General features: G+C 40.0%; 1 protein-coding gene across 1 annotated transcript in view; it reads right to left on the reverse strand.

Moving 5' to 3' along the window:
• Positions 1 to 671: 671 nt before the first annotated feature.
• The window catches only part of LOC130553380 (uncharacterized), a 35,446-nt gene continuing 10,087 nt past the window's right edge, over positions 672 to 26,030 (reverse strand). Inside the window, exon 2 of the mRNA XM_057332311.1 lies at positions 672 to 5,539. Within this exon, the coding sequence (XP_057188294.1) occupies positions 829 to 5,241 (4,413 nt within the window). The 5' untranslated portion in view covers positions 5,242 to 5,539 and the 3' untranslated portion in view covers positions 672 to 828. The remainder of the gene's footprint in view (positions 5,540 to 26,030) is intronic.

Genomic DNA, 26,030 nt, shown 5'->3' on the forward strand with positions numbered 1-26,030 from the left:
TTTCTTTAATACCCGAAGTTAAAATGGAAAGAAAGTACTTCAGTTTTTTTTATCTTAATATGTAAGTATTCTAGCAACATAAAACAATATCGTCAGCATAGAAGCTGGCCATGACCAAGAAAGATGCAATGGAGCTATTATTATTATTGTATTATTGAAGCATTTGGGAGTTTTTGTTTGGAAGACATTCTTCAAAATGTCTCCGAATATCTTCAAAATGACAATATTTTTCTAAATATTAGGGATATTAGGGCTGTTCAACGGTTAGTCGCGATTAATCACATCCAGAATAAATGTTTGTGTTTATATAATATATGTGCACTGTGCATATTAATTTTGTATTTATAAACGCATACACACAGATGTATACATTTTAAGAAAAATATGTATTAAATGAGTATAAATGTATTAAATTAAGTATAAAAATGAATAAATGTTTTTTAAATGTATATATAAATATTAATATATACACACAATTATTTCCTAAATATATATATGTACTTGTAACAAGAATAACACACAGAGTAGGAAGGAAGAGGCTGGAATCAGGGATCACTACTGCTGGCCAGAAGCCTTTTTATTTCCACCGCACACACACACAAAGTCACACTGGCGTCTTTCACGCCCGTCTTATCTCCGCTTCACCACAGGTACGCTACAACCTTCTCCGGCTCACTTCCGGGTTTCCGTCCGTGCTTCTCGCCTGTTCAGCAGCAGTAGTCCCAGTCTCTCCCCCCCAACGACTCTCCATCAGTGGCTTTTATCTCTCCCCACGCCACTTGCTGGAACGAGACACAGGTGTACGTGATTCTCGTCTGCCACACTCAATCACCGCTCGTCTCCCCACTCTCTCTCCCGCTGCAGACTTCGCTGAACCACGCCCCTTCTGCCACATACCCCCACCGCCCGACTCAGGCCGGGGAGCCATCCGGCCTGCAGCCGCCCCCCCCCCCTCCTGGAGAGGAAGTCAGCCACAGCCATCTGTGCACCCGGCCTGTGGATCACCTTGAATTTGAAAGGTTGAAGGGCTAGATACCACCGGGTGATCCGGGCGTTGGTATCCTTCATGCGGTGGAGCCATTGGAGAGGGGCGTGGTCCGAACAGAGGGTGAATTCTCGCCCCAAGAGGTAATATCTGAGGGTGAGGACGGCCCACCTGATGGCCAAACACTCCTTCTCAATGGTGCTGTACCTCGCTTCCCTCTTGGACAGCTTGCGGCTGAGGTACAGCACCGGCCGTTCCTCACCCTCCACCTCCTGGGACAGGACGGCACCCAGCCCCCTGTCCGACGCGTCGGTCTGCAGAGAAAAAGGAAGAGAAAAGTTAGGAGACTGTAGGAGCGGTCCGCCGCACAGAGCAGCCTTCACTTGGTTAAAGGCCTGCTGGCACCGCTCCGTCCACTGGACCGGGTCTGGTGCCTCCCTTTTAGTGAGGTCAGTCAGCGGGTTGGTGAGCTCCGAATATTTAGGTACAAACCTCCTATAATATCCCGCCAACCCCAGGAACTGCCTCACCTCCTTTTTGGTCTTGGGCCTCGGGCAGGCTGCAATCGCTGCTGTCTTATTAATTTGGGGACGCACCTGCCCGTGTCCCAAGTGGAAGCCCAGATACCTGACCTCCACCCGCCCAATTGCGCACTTCTTTGGATTCGCCGTGAGCCCGGCCTCCCTCAGCGACCTCAGGACCGCCCTCAGATGCACCATATGCCGCTGCCAATCGTTGCTGTGTATGATAATATCATCCAGATAGGCAGCGGCGTATGTCGCATGGGGCCGGAGGACCCGATCCATGAGACGCTGGAAGGTGGCCGGAGCCCCGAACAAACCGAACGGAAGTGTCACGAACTGGTGCAAACCAAACGGCGTGGTGAAGGCTGTCTTTTCTTTGGATACTGGTGTTAGGGGGATCTGCCAGTACCCTTTTGTCAAATCCAGTGTCGAATAAAAATGAGCAGCACCGAGCCGGTCCAACAATTCGTCGACTCGCGGCATCGGGTAAGCATCGAATTTTGAGACGGTGTTAACTTTACGATAGTCCACACAGAACCTAACCGAGCCGTCCGTTTTTGGCACCAAAACTATCGGGCTCGCCCAGTCACTGGTGGACTCTTCTATTACTCCCAAGTCTAACATAGCCTCTAATTCTGCCTGAACCACCTTTTTTTTGTGTTCAGGTAACCGGTAGGGTCTACTACGCACCACTACCCCAGCCTCGGTTTCGATATGGTGCTGTATGAGGTTCGTCCGGCCCGGAAGGGAAGAGAACACGTCGGCAAACTCCGCCTGCAGGCGGGCCAGGTCAGTGAGTTGCGAGGGTGAGAGGTGGTCTCCCCCTGGGGCCAGGGCAATGGATTGTGGTTTTACATTTGCCTCCGGCCCGAGATCCTCCTCCGCGGACACCACCGTCGCCATCATCACTGCCTCCACCTCGCTCCATTTTTTTAGGAGATTGAGGTGGTAGATTTGACGTGCCCCTCCCCTATCTGATCGGATAACCTCATAATCGAGATCGCCAACTCGCCGTGTGACCTCGAACGGTCCTTGCCACTTTGCAAGTAATTTGGAGGAAGACGTTGGGAGCAACACAAGCACTTTCTCTCCCGGTGTGAATTTTCTCAGGCTAGAACCCCGGTTATACAGACGGCTCTGTTTGTCCTGGGCCTGTAGCAAATTCTCCAGAGATAGCCGCCCCAGTGTCTGAAGTTTTGCTCTCAGGTCCAAGACATACTGAATTTCGTTTTTACTCGATGAAGGTCCGTCCTCCCAAGTCTCCTTCAGGACATCGAGAACCCCTCGGGGTTGACGCCCATACAGAAGCTCGAAAGGGGAAAACCCTGTGGAGGCTTGGGGGACCTCCCGTACTGCAAATAAGAGGGGTTCTAACCACTTATCCCAATTCTTGGCGTCCTCGTGTACGAATTTACGAATCATAGTCTTCAACGTGCGATTAAATCGTTCCACGAGCCCGTCCGTTTGTGGGTGAAAAACGGTGGTGCGAATCGATTTAATGCCTAATAACTCGTAAAGTTCGCGTATCGTACGTGACATGAACGCCGTGCCTTGATCCGTGAGGATCTCACGGGGGATCCCCACCCGGGAGATGATACGAAACAGTGCCTCCGCCACACTCTTGGCAGAAATGTTACGGAGCGGCACTGCCTCGGGGTACCGTGTTGCATAGTCCACCAGGACCAATGCAAAACGGTAGCCTCGTGCAGATCGCTCTAATGGCCCGATGAGGTCCATACCAATTCTATCGAAGGGAACCTGCATCAACGGAAGAGGGCGCAAAGGCGCTTTTGGGGTGGCCGGTGGGTTCACCAACTGACATTCACGGCAAGACGCGCACCACCTGCGCACGTTGTCGTGAATGCCCGGCCAAAAGAATCGGGCCATAAGACGATTTAGTGTATTGCCCTGCCCTAAATGACCTGCCATAGGGTTACTATGAGCCGCCTGGAAAAGCATTTCCCGACGGCTCTTTGGAATCAATAGCTGGGTTATATCCTCTTTTGTCTGAGTGTCTTGGGTCACTCGATATAACCGATTATTCCTGATAGCAAAATACGGATAGGAGGGAGGACGTGCAGGCTGAACCGGCTGCCCGTCAATGGATGCGACCTGCTCAAACGCCCGTTTCAGCGTCGCATCCTGCGCCTGCTCCAGGGGGAAATCATCGCGATCCGAGAGGAGTAACCTCTCGATCTCGTGCGTCTCCCCCGAGTCAGGTGCCGACGGACCCGGTTCCACGCTGCCCGCGTGCACGCAACCCCGCCTACCGGGCTTCTTCTTTACCCAAGAGACATCCGCACAAAGCAGTCCCAACAATTTCGGAAAAGCCGGCCAATTCGTCCCCAGAATTAGCGGATGTCTGAGGTGGGGATTAACCGCCACCTCCACACTATGCTTTTTTCCCCTAAATTTAATAGGCAGCCTCAACAGAGGGTACTTTACCACATCCCCGTGCACACACCGCACCTGAACCTCGCGGCACTTACCCCCTGTCGCGAGCCGAACCAGATTTTGGTGGATGGAGGTCTGGTTACAACCTGAATCCACCAACGCCTGGTAGGTACCCCCCCCAATACTCACGGGTATCTGGTACAGGCCAGCCGGACCAGGGGCAGCCCGCGGCGTGTCAGGGACCCGGATCAAAGTCCCCACCTCCATCACCGGACACCGATCGATGAAGTGATCCGGATCCCCGCAACGCCAACAGGCCGGCCCAGACCTTCCCGCCGCCCTGGCGGCAGTGGGTGTGACAGACGGCTGGCGTGGGGAGACCGGGACCGTCGGGGCGGTATCCGTGGCCTCCACGGCGGAAGGACGCGTAGACATAGCGCTCCCCCCCTCCATCAGTCCCGATCCATACCCTCCTCGACCCCGAGGAGGGCCTCTTCCTAGGAAAGGCAGCCGGGTCCGAGGCGCGGCTACCGGCCGGTTCGTTGGTGGTGGTAGGGTGCGAGGTGCGGAGAGAGACACTGCGGGGAGAGACTCCCCGATTCCAGGGCACGCGACCAGGTGATCCTCCGCCAACTGGATGGCTGAGTCCAGCGACGCCGGCCGGTGGCACTGGACCCACCCCGCCGTCTTCCGGGGCAGGCAGGTGATGAACTGTTCCAGTACCACCTTGTCGATGATGTCCCCGACGCCGCTTCCCTCAGCCACCAGCCATTTCCGGCAGGAGTCCCGGAGCTGCTGAGCTAGCAGGTAGGGCCGCCCGGCTTCTGCCAACCCCAGCGACCGGAAGCGCTGTCGGTGTTGCTCTGGGCTCCGGCCGACCCGCTGCAGGATCGCCTTCTTCAGCTCCGCATACACCAGGAGGCTCTCTGGGGGAAGTTGTTGGGCCGCCACTTGCGCCTCACCGGAGAGAAGGGGTATCAACCGGAGGGCCCACTGGTCCCTTGGCCATTCACTCGACTCGGCGGTCCGCTCGTAGAGTTCCAGGAACGCCTCGGGATCGTCGTGCGGGCCCATCTTCTGCAGGATCAGATGGATCGGTGGGGCTGGTCCGCTGGTACCTCCCCCTTGAGCCCCCCGGTGCATCCAGCTCCGGAACGCCTCGCGGTCCTCCTGTTGAGCCCGCAGGATCGCCTGGAACCGGCTGTCCTGGTCCTCCCGCAGCTGTAACAGGGCCCGGTGTTGTTCCTGGTGGAGGACCGCGAGGGACGTAATCACCTCCGCAAACGGCGAGGTCGGCGGATTCATCCCCCCGGCCGCGGCACTCCTGCTTCCTTCCATCCCGGGTTTCGGCACCACTGTAACAAGAATAACACACAGAGTAGGAAGGAAGAGGCTGGAATCAGGGATCACTACTGCTGGCCAGAAGCCTTTTTATTTCCACTGCACACACACACAAAGTCACACTGGCGTCTTCCACGCCCGTCTTATCTCCACTTCACCACAGGTACGCTACAACCTTCTCCGGCTCACTTCCGGGTTTCTGTCCGTGCTTCTCGCCTGTTCAGCAGCAGTAGTCCCAGTCTCTCCTTTTCAACGACTCTCCATCAGTGGCTTTTATCTCTCCCCACGCCACTTGCTGGAACGAGACACAGGTGTACGTGATTCTCGTCTGCCACACTCAATCACCGCTCGTCTACCCACTCTCTCTCCCGCTGCAGACTTCGCTGAACCACACCCCTTCTGCCACAGTACTGTATGTGTTTATGAATACAAAATAAATATGCACACTGCTCAGACGTCCATTATGTAAACACAAACTTCTGATACATATTCTGGATGCGATTAATCGCGATTAATCGTTGAACAGCCATACAGGATATTTGTTTGGATTGAAATGAGCCCATTTTAATTTTAGGGTTTGCTTCTTTATCCTGTAATATTTCTTTAAGACCCCCTTCAGTCACTCACAGGGTCCTTCCTAATACCCCCTGTCAACCCAGGAATCAGTATAAAGAAACGGAGGTTATCAAACAGTATTAGCACATGGCAGATAAAGGTGTGCTGTTTCTAGCTCTTCTGTTACTGTCATTCTTTCACTGAAGGTCTGGCAGCTGCAGGCCATGTGTCACCATGATGAACACACGGAGAAAGATGAGCGTTGCACTGCCACACTGTCACACATTATACACTGTCCATTATGACTTTATGATAGTGATGCCATTTATTGCATCATAACCATCTGAAATACAATTTCAGGACCGGGATGCAATACTTTTTTCCGTTGATTAAATCAGCTGTGATTCAAGGTGCAGTTCCAAAGGCCCTCGGAAATGATTTACAGTCGATTACGGTTCAAGGCTACACTTTGTCACTTTTATCAGGACTTGAGGTGATGCTAAGCAGACACTTGTGACAGAAACAGGCTCTGTTCTTTAATAAGGTGCAGGTGTAATTGGGTGGTCCTTCAACTGCTGCCACTTTTGGCCCCGTGGATGTTTAGAATAAAACTGTTTAAAGAAAAAAAATGTGGTCAGATATGTTACAAAATATTTTTTATTTTATTTAAATACATTCTTCTTTCTTATTTTATTTTTAGCTTTATTTATTTATTTTATTTTGTTGTTTGTTTTTAGCTTAGTTTTTATCTTATTTTATTTAAATTCATTTATTTTATCTTATTTTATTTAAATGATACATTTTTTAAATATTATTAAAATTATTTTTTATTTTATCTTGTTTTATTTTATTTTAGACTACTCAATTAATTTTATTTAATTTTATCTTATAAAGAGATGTTTCATTTTATTTTTTATTGATAACTTTGGCTAACTAAGGAAGAAAAAGATGCCCAGAATATATAGCCCTGTCCTGCAGTTTATAAAGGGCTATTCAAATTTACACTTTTTAAAGTAGAGTTATTTTATATGCTTTTTTGTTTAATTTTTATTGATAACTTGAACTAAATAATGAAGATAATTACTATTATAATGTAATAGTAATTGACACTTTAAAGTCAGAATCTGGGATTATGTCTTGAAATATTGATGAATGTGGCAAATCCTTTGAATCGTGACGAATCGGGCGTTATTACCATCTTCTGAAGAGATCAATGAGAACGTTAGAGATTCTCCTCAGAAACCTTTGAGAAGGTTGCGCGCATTTATCCAGTCAGGTTTCAGCAGAAGCATTTGTTTGTTTGGGTGCCTTGATTGATTATAGATTATGAATTTGCTTGTTTGGTTGACTGATTGTTATGTGTTTGTTATTGATTGATCGTGAGTTTACGAGTTTGGTTAATTGCTTGATTGATTGCAAATTTGTGTTTGATTAGAGAAGTGCTCGATTGTGTTCGTAGTGTTTATGCAATTGGTTTTTAGTACAAGACTGGCAAGTTTATAGTACAAGATTTTTGGCTGGATGTATATGACAAAACTGCCAGATCGTGGCCAAATCTGTGTTTGTTGCGGTTGGCGATGCTCAATAAGCAGGTCATCGAGATGATCTGAGCCAATCTTATGCAGTCACAGACGCTGCAATATTTTCAAACCTGTTTGATATGAAATTCAAACCAATTTACAATCCCTCTGCTTTCAAACAGCAACGTATAATGAATTATAACAGAAAAAGAGAAGGAAAAAGCACAACAAATACCTTAACCACACTTCCACTTCAATAACCTTTCCATTTAACAGTGTGATTGACAATTAAAAGTTCACGTTTTCACAAAGTTCATTACGCAGGATTCATGTAGCAAATCAAAGCTTGTCTCCAGTTCATGCTTGTATTAAACTGACTATTCAGTAGTGTTTAATTTATGAGGCTTTTTAAATGCTTTCCCTTTATGGATTTTTAATATCTGCCCGTGACAGATGGTTTTGAGCAAATATGCACAGCGTCATATCGCCCACCGCAGGAGCAGAACAAACCGATTCCATTAAACAGTCACAATGACATTTATATTGTTTTGGCTTTGATTGAAATGCAGAGCGAGATGTTGTGACTGCTCGTCGCTCCTAAAGTTTCACAGTTCGGGGTATCAAAGGTCTTGTGAACAGACGCTCGAGTCAGAACTAAAAATATTTTGCAGGCCGTAAGCTACACAGTATAAGCAAGCTATCATTTTAATTAAACCTATTATGAGAATTCAACGTACGAGGATTCTCGAAGTCAGTAATGCAAAATGTACTTGTCATGTCGATACAGAGATAGACATGTGATGGATTGCCTTAATAATTTAAGTAATAACATGGCACAGATTGCTGTTAGCAGTAGCGCAGATGGGCCAGTTTGTCAAGAAAATTTAGGGAACTTGTTAAATGATGGCCTAGATAGTCATCTTAGTGGAAAATTTGATTAATTTGATGGTTAAGCTTTCTGGGATCGAATGACTCAAGCAGATTTTCATGTCTTTCAAAGTCTAAACAAAAATGGACCTCAGATTATCGATACGATAATCACAATTTGTTGTTTGATAAGGTTCCTTCACATTCATGGCTGTCGTGTTGGTTATTCTGCTATCACTCAGATTCTGAAAGCAAAAATCAAATACATTTTCTCTGGTGAACTGATCTTCATGTCATTTGTCTATAGCTTTAAGAGTTTTAAGACAAACGCACCATCAGCTTTGAGGTTGTTAAACAATGGCATGATGCTGAAACCAACTTTTGAGGTGTATGTGCTGTTTGTACAGTTTTTCTAAATGTGTTAAAGTGTAGAAGGTAAAACAATCTATCAATCCATTCTCCCATCATGCATTGCTAACAAACGTCCGCCAGAGACAGTTTACACACTTTAAAGCATTTAGAAATACTGTACATACTGTACATAAGGGGTTGATAGATTGTTTTACCTTCTACATTTGAAAAACACATTAAACATGAACAATCAAACTACTTCTCAAGTAATTTGGAAAACAAGATTCGACCGGTATTTGAAGAGAATTCACACATTCACAAAAAATATAATTTGTTTTTTAAGTGCTTTATTCAGTATTCGTGTAATAAATAGCAGTGTTTCCTTTGCAACACTTTCAGAGAAGGGACGGGTCAATATGTCCTAAATTAAGTAAAATAAAGTCAAATTTTCAATTAGATGAAGGGCATCCACTTTTTTCTTATTGCCAACAGGAAAATCAGGTTCTTGTATTGCTCATCAATCTTTGCCAAGATCTTGACATATGAACATTCAAGTGGCTGCCAATTCACTGTAGAGGTAAACAGCAGCAGGTGCTTTCAAATCAATCAAGTCCATTTGATTTAGTGAATAGTTTTAGAACAATCTAGAAATATTCCTGTCTAGACGTCTTTTCTTATGGAACAGAAGAGAGATGTTAATATACATGTAGGGTTTTTTGTGAAAGGAGACCAGGTCTGTCCAGGTTAAGATCTTAGAAAGTTTGAATAGTTTTTTGTGTTTTTGCATTAATGAGTTTATTAAATGACTCCAATCCTCAAATATCCAGACACTAATGATTAGCTCCATCGCTCTCTGTGTGTGTCTGCTTGCTGACAAGAGTGCAAGACGGTCAGTGATTTTCTTTTGAGGTGCTCAGATAAATTTTTCATGACGGCAGAAGCCGACGCGATCGGCATGTCAAGACGGGCTGTGGAGTGGGTCTGCTCTCAGATGATGTTGATACAGAAGTTTGACAGAAGGCTTGTGTGTCTGTTTCACTGATGAGGAGCGGGTGGAAGAGCTTGTCAATGGGGGAGCGGGAATGATGAACCTTATGAAGATATTAGAGCTGCAAGAAGCGAAAAATCACCAATGACGTCTCTTTATCATCTCGACTATTCCTCTGAGGCTGAAATTAGATTAAATGGAGAGTGATATTTTTCATAGAGGTTGCTGGTGAAAAGGTTTTTCTTGTGAGAAACGTCTATGGTGACAGTCAAGAGTAAAGGTCCAGAGATGCATATGTATGCATATATATGCAGAAAAGCTTTAAATAAAATCAACATAAAAACTAAAAATCTAAAAATAAAAGCTTATTTAAAATATTAATAAAACTAAGTAAAACTAAAATAAAAACTATAATAACGCTGATATAATGCCATGCATTTTATTAAAGGACATATTTATATTTAATTTTTGGAATATTAAACTGTTCCTGACAAAATTATTTGTAGCATCCGGGTTACCATGTATTATGAGCGCTGTGTAATAAGTTTTATTATACACAATACATTTTCTATACTATAATTATATATAACATTTTCGTATTTTTGTGCTATTAAAATATAATAATCTGTTTTTTAATATATAGTTAGTTTATTACATAGTTATAGTTTTCTTTTTTTGTTGAATACAGTAAAGCTTATGGAAGGGAGGACACACCATTGTTCTCCTCACTCCATTTTGAGGGTTCTACAGTACTCCTTTTCTAAGTTTATTCAAAATAAGTTGTTGTCCAATCAACATCATGTATGATAGCGTGACAGCTACCCAGCCCGACCAATCACCACGTGACATGTTGACAAGCTGTAATTAATGTTTATTAATTACAGTTTAATAAATTTGTTTTTTACATTCATTTGTTTATCATCTAGTTATTAATCCTGTAAAAAACCCATTATATTTTTAATGGTCACCTTCATTTGGACGTGTCACTAAGTTGCAACAACATCACTATTGTCTTTAAATCAAATAACTGCTAGCTGCAGGTACTGTAGAAAAAAAACCATTATTTTAAAAATGGATTTGGCACTGGGGGGAGATGAAGTACCGCTCTAGTATTAATATACATCTGCTGCATCTATCCAGCGCTCACTCCAAATCATTCATATTGTGAGCAGGTGGAGAAACTTCTAACAGCCATTTCAAAGTATTTTCATGACACATTGCTAATATTTAAGGTGCTGCAAAAAAAAAAAAAATGTTATGTAGGCATGTCTCTCGTTCTCTCTCTAATACCTCTGAGGACAACACTTCAGCTAATCTAATTGTTCATCACATAGGAGATGAAAGCGTCTCTCTCGCTTCCTGAGATTATCGGCACACGGGTGCTTAATGGCTTTTTTGATGACAGTGTAATCTTTACCTTCCTGTGATGTTCCCTCGGCACAGACTCATAGCTTTCATAAGCGACTAATATGATAATAAAGGCTATACCTTTAATAAAGGCACATACGCTGTCTGTCATTTTGTCTCTCGTGCAATACACAATAAGGCTTTATCAAACCTTTCCAGCTCTCCATTGAAGTAAATTGTGACGCTTTATCGCTGCATGTCGCTTGTAGTGTGAACAAGTGTTGTTGTACTCGAGACCGGTCTCAAGACCATTTTTAATGGTCTTGTCTCGGTCTCGACTGTCTTTGGTCTCGGTCTTGTCTTGGTCTCAGACTTAGTGGTCTTGGGATTTTATTTCAGGACCGGTCAAGACCACAACTGTGGGAATTGCACTAAATTGCTGGTGCATTGTCTGATTTATGTGTTGACATCATTCATGTGATTGGATGTAAAACTTCTGCCTTTAAAAGCATTCACCAATTGTTCCTTATTTGATTCTTCTGTTACGTTTGTTACTCTTACTGCTGGTAAGAGAAGAATGGGGGATTGTCTTAAAGAGATCTGTCAACAAAATGAATACACACAAAGGCGTGGATATCCGAGATGTGATTGCAAAAATCGAGATGCAAAAATGAGATCTTGTTTTTTATTTTATAACATCTGATGTGATATTGATTTTCTATAACTATTCAATAAACCTTGAGTTAATAAGTGACTTACGTTTTAGACACAGTTAAACACAAGTTTTTGTTCTATTTTGGCTAGTCCCAAACAAATCTAGAACAATTCTGAACTTTTGTGCATTTCTGAGCAACACACAGCTATTTTGCTATTGATTATATAAAAAAAGCAATGAAACTAATTAAGTCACTGAATGTTTTGTTGAAGGTCACAGACTTAAATTGATCTTGGGTATTTACCGTTTTTTTATGTTTAGTTGTTGGAATTTTTACCTGCACAAAAATTGTAATATGATACAGTAGGTGGGTGATAAAACATGGAATATAAAACATCCTACACATACATTTCTGCACAATAAATCACCCAAGTTATTGTTACAAATTACTTAGTTATAATTACTAAGTAATTATTATTTTATTATGACTTTTTAGTGTTTTGTGGATATTTTGAATGAATTTTGGGAGTGCTGGTCTTGGTCTCGGCCTGCCTTGGTCTTGTCTTGGTCTCGACACCCTCTTGTCTCAGTCTTGTCTTGGTCTAGGTTTTGGTGGTCTCGACTACAACACTAGTGTAAACACAACTTTAAAGAGACTTTGCTATTACTTTTAATATAATTACAGTATATACCACTAATGCTAACCAGACGTCTGTAAGATGTCTTCTGGAGATCTGGGAAACATCTGCTGTGTAAAAACATCTGATAAACGTCTTAGAAAAGGCAGTTTTACATACATTCTAAATCATAAACATCTTACAGACATCTTCTAGATGTCTATATGACGGCTGACAGGAGACGTCTCAGAGACGTATCGCAGATGTAAATGCAGACATCAAATAGACGTCCCCCAGACATGCAGGTATGTGTGCTATTAGGGCTATTACTAACTTTACTCACTTCTGCTGCTAAAATAAGCTCTTGTAAGTAAAGTACCGCACAGCAAACCGAGCTGACTGATGACATAAAGGTGATTAATGATGTTCAGGATTTGCCGATTTTCTGTTTGGCTGGTCTTTTATGTTATTTGCATGGCTGTTTGTTTTGGTTCACCCGTGGCAATCTGCCACGTCGGCTGAATACACGCAATAATCCCCAGCGGGAATCGATCAAACTAAATTTCAGGGTAATTAAATATTGATTAGAAACCACAGTGAGAATTTGTGATGACGGATCTGAAGATGCAGAGAGCCGGAGATTATGACAGGAGTGGTGTGTAGTTACGTAACTCGCTGCAGAAAGAGCTCAAATAAATGGAAAATAAGGTTAATCTTGTGGCTTTTAGAAGTGCTTTCTTCGTACAGACAGGAAATGTAAACTGCAATCTGTAGATCTGTTGAATGCTGTTGGGGTGGACGGATGTGACTAGCGTTTCAAACTAATATTTCCCAATATAGAAAACAGGCCGTTAATAATAAATGAGCTACATTAGTAGGCGGCAGAATATTTAAAACCGGCTTCAAACGGTCCTTTACTTTTTAAAAAGGCGTCTTCTGAAAGGCTGGGGAAAATAAATAAACAACACGCCAGCGTCTTCGAAACATTCTGCTGCTCTCATGAAAACACAAATACATGAAATATTTCAGTGTTATAACATTCAGGATCAATGCAGATGCGTATACAATGGCAAGAAAAAAAGATAAATACACTCGCTGTTTCTTTTTATGATAATGGCTTCACACCTGTGCAATAAATGTTAAAAGAACAGTTGCATTCAAATCGCATTGCTCGATTCCTTACCTGCGTGCGTATAGTTTACAGTTCCATCATGTTTTATATCTATATAAAAACAATTCTGTGGTCTTCTGTCACTTTGGCGTCTAATGGAGTCCTGATTTGTACCTACATTGTATTTGTTTCAGATGGTACGATGTATCCATGGCCGAACAACACTGTTTGTCTCGGAATGTTGTCTCTCTTTCTCTCTCTCAAAGCTTTACGTTCTTTAGACGGTTTCATCGGACGCACGCGCTGGCCTGAAGCTAATTTCAGGTCTGTGTTTGGTTATAATATAACAATTTATTTTCTTTCTTTTCTTTCTTTCTTTCTTTCTTTCTTTCTTTCTTTCTTTCTTTCTTTCTTTCTTTCTTTCTTTCTTTCTTTCTTTCTTTCTTTCTTTCTTTCTTTCTTTCTTTCTTTCTTTCTTTCTTTCTTTTACATTTACAGCTAGTAAACATTTACAAAGGTTCCTAGAAAGGTGCCATAGAAGAACCTTTTGCTTCCAAAAAGAACCATTAACAATTCAATAACCTTTCTGTTTCACAAAAGGTTCTTGGTGGCGAAAAAAGTTCTTTAGATTATAAAAAGTAAGAAAAAGACGGTTCTTTAAAAGGTTCTTTGTGGAACCAAAAATGGTTCTTCTATGGCATCGCTGTGAAGAACATTTTGAGCCCCTTTATTTTTAAGAGTGTGGTTCACCCGAAAATAAACATTCTGTCATTGTTTACTCACCCTCAGATTGTTCCAAACCTGTATAAATTTCATTGTTCTGCTAAACACAAAGGAAGGTATTTGGAAGAATGTTAGTAACCAAACAGATCTCATCCCCATTGACTCTCTTAGTATTTATTTTCCCTACTATGGCAGTAAATGGGGGATGAGATCTGTTTGGTTACTGCCATTCTTCCAAATATCTTCCTTTGTGTTCATTGGAACAATTTTCATTTTTGGGTGAACTGTCCCTTTAAATAAATTGCATCCACCAGTCATTTCTTTTGACTGCTTTTATCAAAGATCCTGGCTTTGTCGACACTGATAGCCAAGTGGACTGCATGTTGACATGTTGCTCAATAGCGATTTGGGGAACTGAGATCGAGTCCTGGCTCACATCACGGTCCTTTCCCGACTCTTACAGTATTCTCCTCTCGAACCCTGTATGATTGTACCCTGTAGTCTCTCAACTTTCCTATCCCATAAAAAGCTGTAAAGGCCAACAAAATCACTTTAAAAATCCCACCTTTGACTGGGATGCTGACCAGTCGTAGTTTAGAGTTTGGTTTAGCATCTGGACAGCCCCTGCGGGAGTGCGTATTGTAATCCACCATCAGTATCATCAGTATCATCAGCATCATCGTCCTTGTGTTTGTATAACTGTGGGACTCCCATGTGGCTGTTGTTACTCAATTTCCTGTCAATCCCGTGATCCACTACTACCAGATTTGAACTCGGGACTATCCACAGCTGTGCAGCTGAATGCTGCTATCATTAATTCATGTGCATGAGACCATCACGACTGCCGAACGCCAGCGAGATCTAAAACCCAGGAGGCAGGCGAAGCTCGTGAAAGACCTGCTTCTGTTTACTCATCCATGTGCTGTTGTGTAAACCCTCAAACGCTGATCTAAATGAAAGCAACAATGCATAAGCAAAGCTCATGTCTCCTCCTATCAGTCAGTCCGTCCGTCCGTTCAGAAGTCAAATTTGTTACTTGACATGATATCCTTTTAGGAAGGTTCTGTATTGTCGCATTAACTTAAAAGTTAACTTAATAAAAAAGAATTAACAAAAGTTTATGACCCATGAAATATTACTTTTTTAATAATAATTTGTCACACCGTCTCGACACTTAATAGGCAGCCAGAGGCTATCGTAAATATAGCTTGTTTCTTATTTTTTACGTTGTTATTTTAAAGTTTTTAAAGTCGAACGTCTCGGACCCATTTTTCTTCGGGTTGCTGTTAATTTGTTTGCGGCGAGCTTTGCGAGAACCTCTCGCTCTCTAATGCATGTTGCTTTAACGTCACTTTCATTTGCCTGTATTATTGAATTCCCCACTCCTCCATTAAACCTGATTGCATTTTCGTGTCACCTCTAAACAGTAACAAGGGAGATTTTATGAAAAAAAAAGAAAAGAGCGCCTCCATTAGCCAGCAATTTAGAGGTGGCATCTTGATGCATGAACCGTGGAGGTCCACAATTGAATTGTTTACTGAAAATGTGGTAAAAATGCTTCTTCCCGCACAGAGGCATTACGGCCATTATCCCTCTCTGGTGCTTTGTTTCAGCAACAACACTGCGGCTTAGAATTGTGCGCTACACTTTGATATTTCTAAAGACGGTACTTTGTATTATGCTATATTATGTATTTCCATCAGTAAACATATGACTGCAGTGCTTTCATTTTCAGTGAAAACTAAATACATTTTATCTTTGAAGATGTTCATTTTTCATTAAAGCCACAATATGGAATATTTGGACCGCTAGATGGCGCACTTTCGAAATAACATCAAAAGGCGAAGCTAAATGACGTTATGTAGGAGAGTGGAATCATGGGACAAGTCGTTTTCACCATCCAGAGGCGTATGGAGATCGCCCATCATGTTCACGGACGAGGTAATGAATGAATTTTATTTTTAGTTATCGTAATGAATTAGCTTGCAAGAAACGTGGAATGTAAATGTTACGTTAGCCCGCGACTGATATTGGACTTTGTTAATTGATTTTGGTAGCGTAATGCTACAGAGTTTTACCTGTTTCAAACAGTCATACAGTCGTCGTTTAAAAAGTACATTTGAACGAACCCACAGCATTTACAAGTAACGTTATTGGCTACATATTTTTGTGCGACATATACCGTATTTCATAGGGTAACTGCATTCATAACTATTCAAATAATCTGTGCATGAGTATTTCGTGTACAATCAAAAATGTGCTTACCTGTCTATTAAAACACATGCGAGAACGGAGTCTCTGTCCAGTCCAAGTTGGTCGCAAAGCTCTCTCCATTTAGAAAACTCCACACCGATATTAATCCTTGTTTTATTTCTTCGTTTGGCCTACGTTTACGCTTTTTTGGGTTTCCTTTACTCGCCAAAGAGTAATTGTGATCCACAATAACAGAACAACAGATTCTGTGTCCCAGATGCTGTATAACCACTTCCGCATTTGCGTGTTGCCCTAGTTTCTACAAGTGGAAACTGAGGGTAGTGCGGAGCAGCGGATATTAAGTCACTGATATGCGACAAATACAAGGGAGACAAGGGACAGGCCATTATTTTAAATAGGAATTTCTCTGGATTTGCACATTCTTGGGAACATTTGGGATAATGTAAGTACACAACTGCATTAAATATATCACACCGTGCAAGTGATTTTTGGATATTTCATAACACAATTCTTCCATATTGTGGCTTTAAGAGAATGTTAACTTTAACTTTCTCTGACCTTACTTCTTATAATTTTATTTTTTTATATGATTCACATTGTGCAAATCTGTCCAAAATGCCACCTTCAAAAAAATACAATTTCCCATTAGATCAGGATTGAATTCACATCATGGACAGAATTAGTTAGTCAAATCATTTATGGTGTATCTCTAAGAGATTCATAAACCTCTTATTTAGGTTAAGATGGTCTAGATGTCTATATAAGAGATCCTGAAACTGTTTTAAGGCTGTAGGTCCAGACAGTTTGTACCTTTACCCAGAAGTCATTGCGTATGGCAAGGATAGTAGCAGAACTGGCCGAGCATGCAGGTGGAGTACAGATTGTATCTGCTCCTCAATAAGAAGTCATTTCACCTGTGCAGAGGCTGTTCTCAGTCCCTGCGGGGCAGTAGATGATTCTCATGGTGCTGAAAGCCTTTCGGTGATTTACAGATGTGGAAAGATTTTAAAGGATCATCGCTGTGATCCACATGTAAGATAACATTCTTGCCCCATTTTTCCCTCAGTGAACAAGTTTCCCAAACAGATGTATATTAGATGTTAGGAATGTGATTGTGTGATGTTTGTTATTATACTGTATGTAATTGTTTATGGAATATGGCGTCATTGTTATATTTTGTATTTTTGTGATTACAAATAACTTTGCTTAAATCTGGTACACAAATGCCTTAGAGTTATTGCTTTATGAATATATTTTGTATTTAGGAATACATATTGAATGTATATTAAATGTATAAACTATAAATATCTTAATTGTGCATTTAAAATGAAATTGATATATAAAACATGCTATGTATATATAATTAAACAAATATATTATTTCTAATATATTATATTAATATAATCATATTTAATTATAAACCTTATAAGTATCATTTTATAAAATGGTAGACTTAAATTTAATATTGCTGCTGTCCTCCTGAAACCTGGATCTTCATATTTCATGGGGTTTTTTTGTCAAAAATTATTATAATTGGTCATTTTTATGTTTGTTACTTGGTTTTGCAAATATCTAACCAATAAAAACGATTAAAATGACTTTTTTAACTTTTACAACACAGTATTTAAATATTTAAAAAGTAGTTTTTTTTTCATTTCTGAAAAACAGCCAATTTGGACATCCAAGGTTTTGTAAGGACAGTGCCAATATGTTAGTTGTTTATCTCATATGTATCTTTTTTGTATTTTTACTTCAAGCCCGAAACTAATATTACAACGGAAATATAAATTGTAAAACAAATATGAGCGTGCAATTTTTTATAAAAAAATGGGTAACACTTTACAATAAGGTGCTATTTATTAACAATTAGTTAATGCATTAGCTAAAATGATCTAACAATGGACAATACTAATACATCACTTATTAATGTTAATTCATGTTCATTTCAGCATTTACTAATACATTATTAAAATCAAACATGGTCACTGTTAACATTAGTTAATGCCCCATGAACTAACATGAATAACTGTATTGACATGAACTAACATTAACAAGGATTAATAAATTCTGAAAAACTAAATTGTCCATTGTTATCTAATGTTAGCTAATGCATTTACTAATGTTAAATAATAGCACCTTATTGTAAAGTGTTACCAAAAAATGTCTTGCACCGCATTAAAAAACGACATATTTTGGCCAATTCTTTTAGGAATATAATACAGTATGTTTAATCAAAATTGTATTGAAATTAAAGCAAATGTGTTTTCTTCAAGTGCTGTAGCCAGACATCGGTTGATGCAGTTTTGCTGTCATCTTTATTGTGAGAACACAGAGGTGCAAATGCTTCAGTTATGATCACAACGGAGACCGATCATAACTAAATGAAATCCTTTTTATTTAACTTTGTTGCGTGAGAGGCATCTCCATCGTAATATGAGTGCTAGATCGCTGGAGGCAAGGATGGTACAGTGCATTACATAATTGGATTTCATAGTGAATGGTTAAAGCCTGCAGTATAAACATTGTAATTTATGAAATGCAAATATATTTGCTCAAGGTGACTGCGTTGTCCCTGTTCTAACCAACAGTCACGTATGTGCAATTAATACTGTTTTAGCTGATTTGAAAGAATAAGAAAGAAGTGCATTGAAATCTGTTTGTTATTGAAATAATTTGTTTGTAGTTTTTGATCGTTTTTGTGCCATTCATGCACAAAAGTTTCATAGTTTTACCTCTCTGCATGAACATGAACAAGTAAAACGGTCTTTCATTGTGCTCCAAACACTTTCTAACATGCTTTTTGTAGCTGGACGCCGTGGCATGTACGACTCGCAGCTGTTGATGTCGTTCGGTGTGGGCGATAATTACAGAGGATTTCTGAAATCATGTTTGGAGTAAAAACAAAGAGCTCCCCCCCTCTTTCATTGAAATTGTCGGAGGACTGCACTTAATCTCTGCAGAATAATTACAGAGCGCTTGCCGCATAAAGAGCGGAGATTGATAGACGATGAACTTCATTTCCCTGCGAACAAGAAAATAGTTTGCTCTGTCTCTCTTAATGGGCCGAGGTTGCATGAACGGTGCATAGTTATTTAGCAGATGCTTTTATACAACAACAGGGACAGTGGTCTTGCTGGGAGCACACTGATAATGGCTTATAGCTCACTACTTACTACAGTAGATTCAAACCTTTCCAGTTGTGACATTTGGCCTCATTACCCCTAAAACCCTGGTTGGTGAGATCGAGTCATTTATTTTTTGTAATGTTTTTTTTACAATACATCATATTTTAAAGCAGCCTTACATAAAATTCTCTCTCTCTCTCTCTCTCTCTCTAATATATACAGTATGTATATATATATATACATAAGTACATTCCATATATAAAAGATTTTGAAGAATGTTGGTAAACAACATTGTCCCCATTGGCTTCCATTGTTTGAACACAAAACCACTAAGACATGTCTCCAAATATCTTCTTTTGTGTTTTGAATGACACTGGGGCAAGTAAATGATGACAGGATTCTCATTTTTGGGCCAAATGTGTCATAGGATGTATAAATAAATGCTTATCTATATGGCTTTGTTTACATTTTAATTACACAAGCAAATGAAAAACAGTTACGTATTTTGTCCGTATGTAGCGGCAGAATATTTATTTGTTTGATAAAGTCTAATGGGATACTGAAAAGTAAATTATGACTGGCAATCAAAGCCGTTGTCAGATTTTACTTTGCTACATGATTGTGCCAAATAACTAATGGAACGAAGCGGTGCTTTCGAAATGAATACCAAAACAATAAGGAAGAAAGATGGTCGTTCTCATGGACTATTACTGCGGTAACCATTTAAATGTTTATTTCCTTGTCTTCCACACATCATAGGATGCTCATTGAAACATTGTGCTCCCAGAACAAATCACTTTCTGACATACTGAGACGCATTCATTTAAACTGCACCATATTGCCTGCGTTTCTCAGAGAGCTACTCGAAAAATGAAATGGGATGCATGACCATTGTGAATGCACTGGGGTATTTCAAGCCTGTTTATAGTGGCATGACTTGAATTGTTGTTGATTTAGTAATGTGTCTAGAAATATCTTACTGGCTTGTTTATGATGCAGACATTGTCATGTTCCTTACAACTGCAAGTCAAAATCTGCTGCTTTGGTCATTCGTGTTTTAAACAACTGGGGATAGTGATCAAGATATCTTTCAGCATGCGTGTAAATCCTTACCTGTATTATGCATGTTAATTTTTGACAGACATCGGTATGCATTTCAAATGATGTGAAACAGGTTGATTTTAACGTCATAATGATTTATTTCTTATTCAGTGATGTGTTTGATGCCCATGAGTGCATGTCATTGTTTTTAGTTCGAATAATATTACAATCAACAACCATCTTATGTTTAGATAATGTGATGATGTGCATAAGTGGTAAACTTCTGAAATCGTTCAAAATGCATTTCACCTAGTTTGCTTATTTTTTTGGAATGAAGTTTATTTCATGGTTTAAAGAAATTAGGAGTTATTGGGTTTATCAAAAATGTAATCTTTTTTTTCCCAGAAGAGGAAGAAACGTAGTTGCGATACGTGTTTTATGAGATGGCATATGAATTCGTACGATTTTATTCATATGTTTCTGTACTGTTTGCTTTCACGCCATTGACGTTAGATAATGGGTGGAGTTAGGGGAGGGGCTTCAGTGATTTTTTTTTCTAATAATCGTGCAAATAATGTAGCTAATTACTGAAATGTCTAATCTGTGGGCCATATTTTTGGATTTCCGCCTGAATTTGGCTGCATACCCACTTTTAAATGTCCACAGTGGTGTAAATACAAAACGTTGGTGTCATATTCCAGGAAACCCCTCCAAATTTCATAAAACACTGCTGGTGATAAATAAGTATTCAATTATTATTCTGAAGCAACTCAGGTGTCCTTTATTTGTAATTTCCGCTTGAATTTGGCATACCCAATTTTAAACAGACCCTATAACCACAGACAGTGGTATAAAAAATGGAATATTTTTGTGTAATTTTACAGTAAACCTCTCAAAATGGCATGTAACAGCTGAAAGTGCATGTAACAAGCGAAACTGGGTGTTGAGTTTGCTCGTGGTGTTTTGGTCCGCCCCCCCTGTTGCGCATTGCCATATCTCAGCCTCTGATTCGCCTATTTGGACAAATGAGGGTTTACATAGAGGTCAGAGTCTGAGCTTCCGTTTAATATGTATCTCATGTGGAAAGACAGAGGTTCCGATTTTTTACTAAATATTTAACTATCCAAGCATTTATGTCACGTTGCTGACGCAGCAAGTTGATGGGAGACATTGAAAGAGGATATTTAACTTTCAAAACCACGAAAAGAGGAAGGAATGGACTTATTTTGTAGAAAACAACCTATCCAAAAAGATTTTATAGCATTTGTGGCTAAGTGTAATGGTGGGATGCAGTTATTAGCTTAGATATTCGATGGACGTGTTGTTTGTTTACAAATATCAATTGCATATATCATAATTCATTCATCAAAATATCAATAAATTCAACTGGAGATCTGTAATTAGCTTTCCTGTAGCTCAGTGGTAAGAGCATTGCGTTAGCAACGCAAGGTTGTGGGTTCGATCCCAGGGATTGCACATGCCTATGTATAAATGTATAGGATAAAGCAATGTAAGTCGCTTTGGATAAAAGCGTCTGCCAAATGCATAAATGTAAATGTAAATGTATTCTGTAGAATAAGAGCTTTCATTTGATATATAACTTCAACATATTTGAGCGTTATGAAAAATGTTCATGATCATATACATACATGATTTTAAAGGGGCTATGACATGGCGATATGATGAATTTCAGCCTAAATAATAAGTTATTTTATGTACGATAAATGCCAAAATGGTGAACTTCTCCAGAAATTAGAGACTCTAAGCTTTCAAATAATACCACATATGATAGTCAGAGTTACAGAAATACATGTAAACATTGAGGGAAAACTTTTATGACGTAATTTTAGAGCTTAACAGGTTCAAATAATATTAAGACCAATATTTTATTCGATTTTCTGGATGCAAATCATATAGTCCAACAACAATCGGCATTCATTGTTATGTATGTATATTATTATAACTTATCATTCTTTCAAGGTTATCAGCGTCTCATATTCATAGGATTTAAATCCCCAGCGTATCGGTTCTGTGGTCCAGAAAGTCTTAAACCCCTGGCTTTGCATTCAAAGCCACTCTGGCTGCTCTTCAGAACATCGTGCTGAGCACCGAACAGTCCTCGCCTCTCCGATCTTCATCACCGTAATGAACTAGTGAGTCCAATTTGGAGTGGTGTGGTGCGGCCCCAAACAAACCTTTCAAAGGACTGCTTTTACGCCCAAAATCTAAATCTGAAATTAATACGCGATTTTTATAGCTATTTAACGTTCATTATAAAACGGCCAGTTCTGGTCCTTGATGAAAACCTTCTTTATGTGATTTTCAGCTCCAGTTATTTACCGTATGTATTTTCTTAACATTAAAGGATGTTTTGGTTACTCTTTTGTCAGTTTAGGCACCCTATGTCATGTTTATCATTTTTAAAAGATAAAGGAAAATGTGTCGATAGATAATATGGTAGGTTTATAATTATTAGAGATGCACCAATACTGAATATCTCCACCGATACCAATAGCCGATTATTCAGAAAGATATGTGCCGATGCTGATGCGGATTCTGACAATTAAATTAACCTTTCTTTACTTTCTAATTTATAACGACTATTAATATTAAACAATAAACTGGTGATATTTATTAACATTTTCTATATACAGAGCACAAATTTATAGCATTTTCATCTCCTCTTTTGATTGACAGAATATATAGGCCTTGCGAAATTGCTTTTATCGACCGATATATCCTTGCATCTGTAATATCTATGATTTTGCCTATAATTTGAGCTGTCGAGTAGGATTTCACGGGAAATGTCAATTTCACATTATTGGACTTTAATGCAATTAAGTACGTAAAACGACCTGCGATTGAATGGTTCAACATAGATGGCGACAGAGAGGCACACGTTGTGCATCACATATTGCGAAGGTTTCTGTTCTGAAGACAACCCTGAAAAAACTACAGATCTGTCCAGATCGGAACAGAATATTTCAGAAACATCTCTCTTGATGTGAAAGGTGAACAGCAATAATTGTATGTCTAGTGACAACAGACGTATCTGCTTCACAACAAGATAAACTCTTCTGGTTTGCTCCATGGCGATACTCATGTACCTGTGAGAGGCTGATGGAGCTGTTGACAGGCCGAGAGATGTTTCCGTCCCACAGTGCCGCGCCGGCGAGCTGTGTTTGATGTAATTAGTGTGCTAATAAGTCTGTGGTGTGTGGGATCAATGGCATCATTAGATGGCTCATTCATTAGCCTCTTTCCACACCATTGATTAGATCAGACGTATCTGTCCGACCGGAGGTTCACAGTCTCTGCATGCAAGGTGCTGCAATGTGTAGATCCGTGGGGAGTTCTTTTATCTTTAGAAGCAGTATTATTTCAAATATGATGCCTATTTTCCACAACTGTAGGTCTTTCCCAGCCTGCCTTTCCGGTTCCATCTCTGCATCTCTCCTGCTGTGCTCATGGCTTCCATTTACAGGTTTAAACCCATTCCCATTCCCGTTTCCGTTTGATGGTACTTACAACTCTGACTTCCAAATTGCGTCGGTTTCCATTAAAGGAATTTGTTGGCTGTAGTCAATTGAACGGGCAGCTCTGCTTGAGTGATTGAAATATGAACTAATTTACTTGCTCACTGATGTATCGCTGAATGATTTATTTTGCGGCGGGAAGTTGATTCGTGAACATATTTATTGGTGGATGGCAGAAATGATGTAAATATCCCCCGTGTACATATGTACTGTGTGCGTTAATCGACTCGTCTGGAAACGGTGATGTTGAGCAGCTTAACCGGCTGGTGTTTATCATATTTATGTCTAGATGTACAGTCATGCGTGTCATTTTATGTTTATGTTTTGAATTTTTATTCAAATTCAAAACATTTTTGAACTTGTAACTTGATTCAATGTATACAATTTATCAGAAAAAAAGGAGGACTTTTGTTCTTACAAGAAACTTTCGAGTTTGTAGTAATTTTGTAAAATTATATTTTATTATAGAGATGCCAGGATAACAATTAAACTGAAACTGGTGTCACCCAGAATACAACACTCACCCTTAGGTAAGAATAAAATTTTCAGTATAAATTTGAAATGCAGACTTATTTACCCAAGGGGTACTGGGCAATACTATTAAGAGGACTTGTTAAGTTTGTTATAGCATTGTGTGTGTGTGTTTTCCTTTTAAAATCTAAAAATATCAATAGGAGTTGCTTCCAAAACTGTGGTCCACAGACCCCCAGTGTGTTGTAGTGGTATTGCGGGCAGAGTTCTATTCGTTTTTATTTTTAATTGGCTTTTATTTTTTATTTTTACTTTTCATGTTTGTTTTTTTATTTAATTGAATTTATTTATTGTCCTTTATTTTATCATTTTTATTTTATATTGTATAGTTACATTTATTTTTATGTTTAGTTCACTTTTTATTTACGTTCAATTAATTATAGATAACTAAATGATGACTAATTACGGAGATAACTCATTACAGAAATGTCTGTTTTTGTTTTTCAAATAATATTTAGACCAATATTCTTTTATTTCAATTAAATGTTTTTTTATCATTTTTTAATAGTTTTAGTTTTAGTAAACTGCAATAACATTAAACAAAGGCTAAATCAAAATGTAAAAAATATTTAAATCAATATTTAAATGATTATCTAGACAGTTAAAGAATGAATGAAATATGGGGGGCTTTTATTATGCATTTGGGGGCAACATTTGGGAAGCTCTTGGCTATGTATTTCATAATTTGAGATTGAACACACAGTCTGCTTCAGTCAGTGCTGTGGTGTAGTGGTAGTAGAAGATGTTGTGTTCCTTTCATAAAATGCATCAATGAGTCTCTCCAAGTTATCAGGTGATTAAACCTGTTTGGCGAACTTAGGCTTTCCCGGCTGGCAGCGCACCATGGGTTCGATTCTTGGAAACACGCCTTCTGATAAAACGTAAAGCCTGAATGCACCGTGAGTCGCTTGGCATAAAACACCTGGAAAATGCATAAATGTACATTTGCACAGTCATGAGGAAACCTCTTCTCTGTTCATTGCATACCAAACGCTACCATTCGAAATCATTGTTTATTATGCACAATTGCCTTTTTTTTGCGATGAGTATGAGAAGTCTGTCTATGAGATATCAAGTAGGGACATTAGAATCGATTGATGAATATTCATAACATCAAAAATCGTTTACAATTATTGTGTTGCAAAAAGCAATAAGCAATGGTGTAGAGTCAAGGTGAACTTCATCCAAGTTCACACGCCTGGCTGGGGGTCTCGGACGACTCAAGCTCCAATGTATTTATTTTTTTAAAGCTGTTATTAAATACAGACAAACCCCCACAGATCTATGGACAAAGCCTGGGCAACACAATGCACATAATTGGTGATTCTTCAAGCAGAAGGCAGAATCACAGAAGACCTGGTGTGGATGCTGTTCCAAAGATATTGTTTACCAGCCGGTGGTCTCTCCCGCAGTTTGGCCTGCAGCACGAGACCATCTCTGCACTTTATTCTCAGATCCAGCGGTTACCGGCCCTTTAAATCATCCATGAGATGATCCTGCTGCGTTCACCCGCCGCGGTGTCAATCTTTAGTCTCCTTGGCTGCGTTCTATTGAGAACTGAAGGCTTTTAGCTCTCTTGATAGAGTCGGCCTGTTGTGCGAGGGT

Source organism: Triplophysa rosa, linkage group LG4 (assembly GCF_024868665.1).
Source record: "Triplophysa rosa linkage group LG4, Trosa_1v2, whole genome shotgun sequence".
Lineage (NCBI taxonomy): Eukaryota > Metazoa > Chordata > Actinopteri > Cypriniformes > Nemacheilidae > Triplophysa > Triplophysa rosa.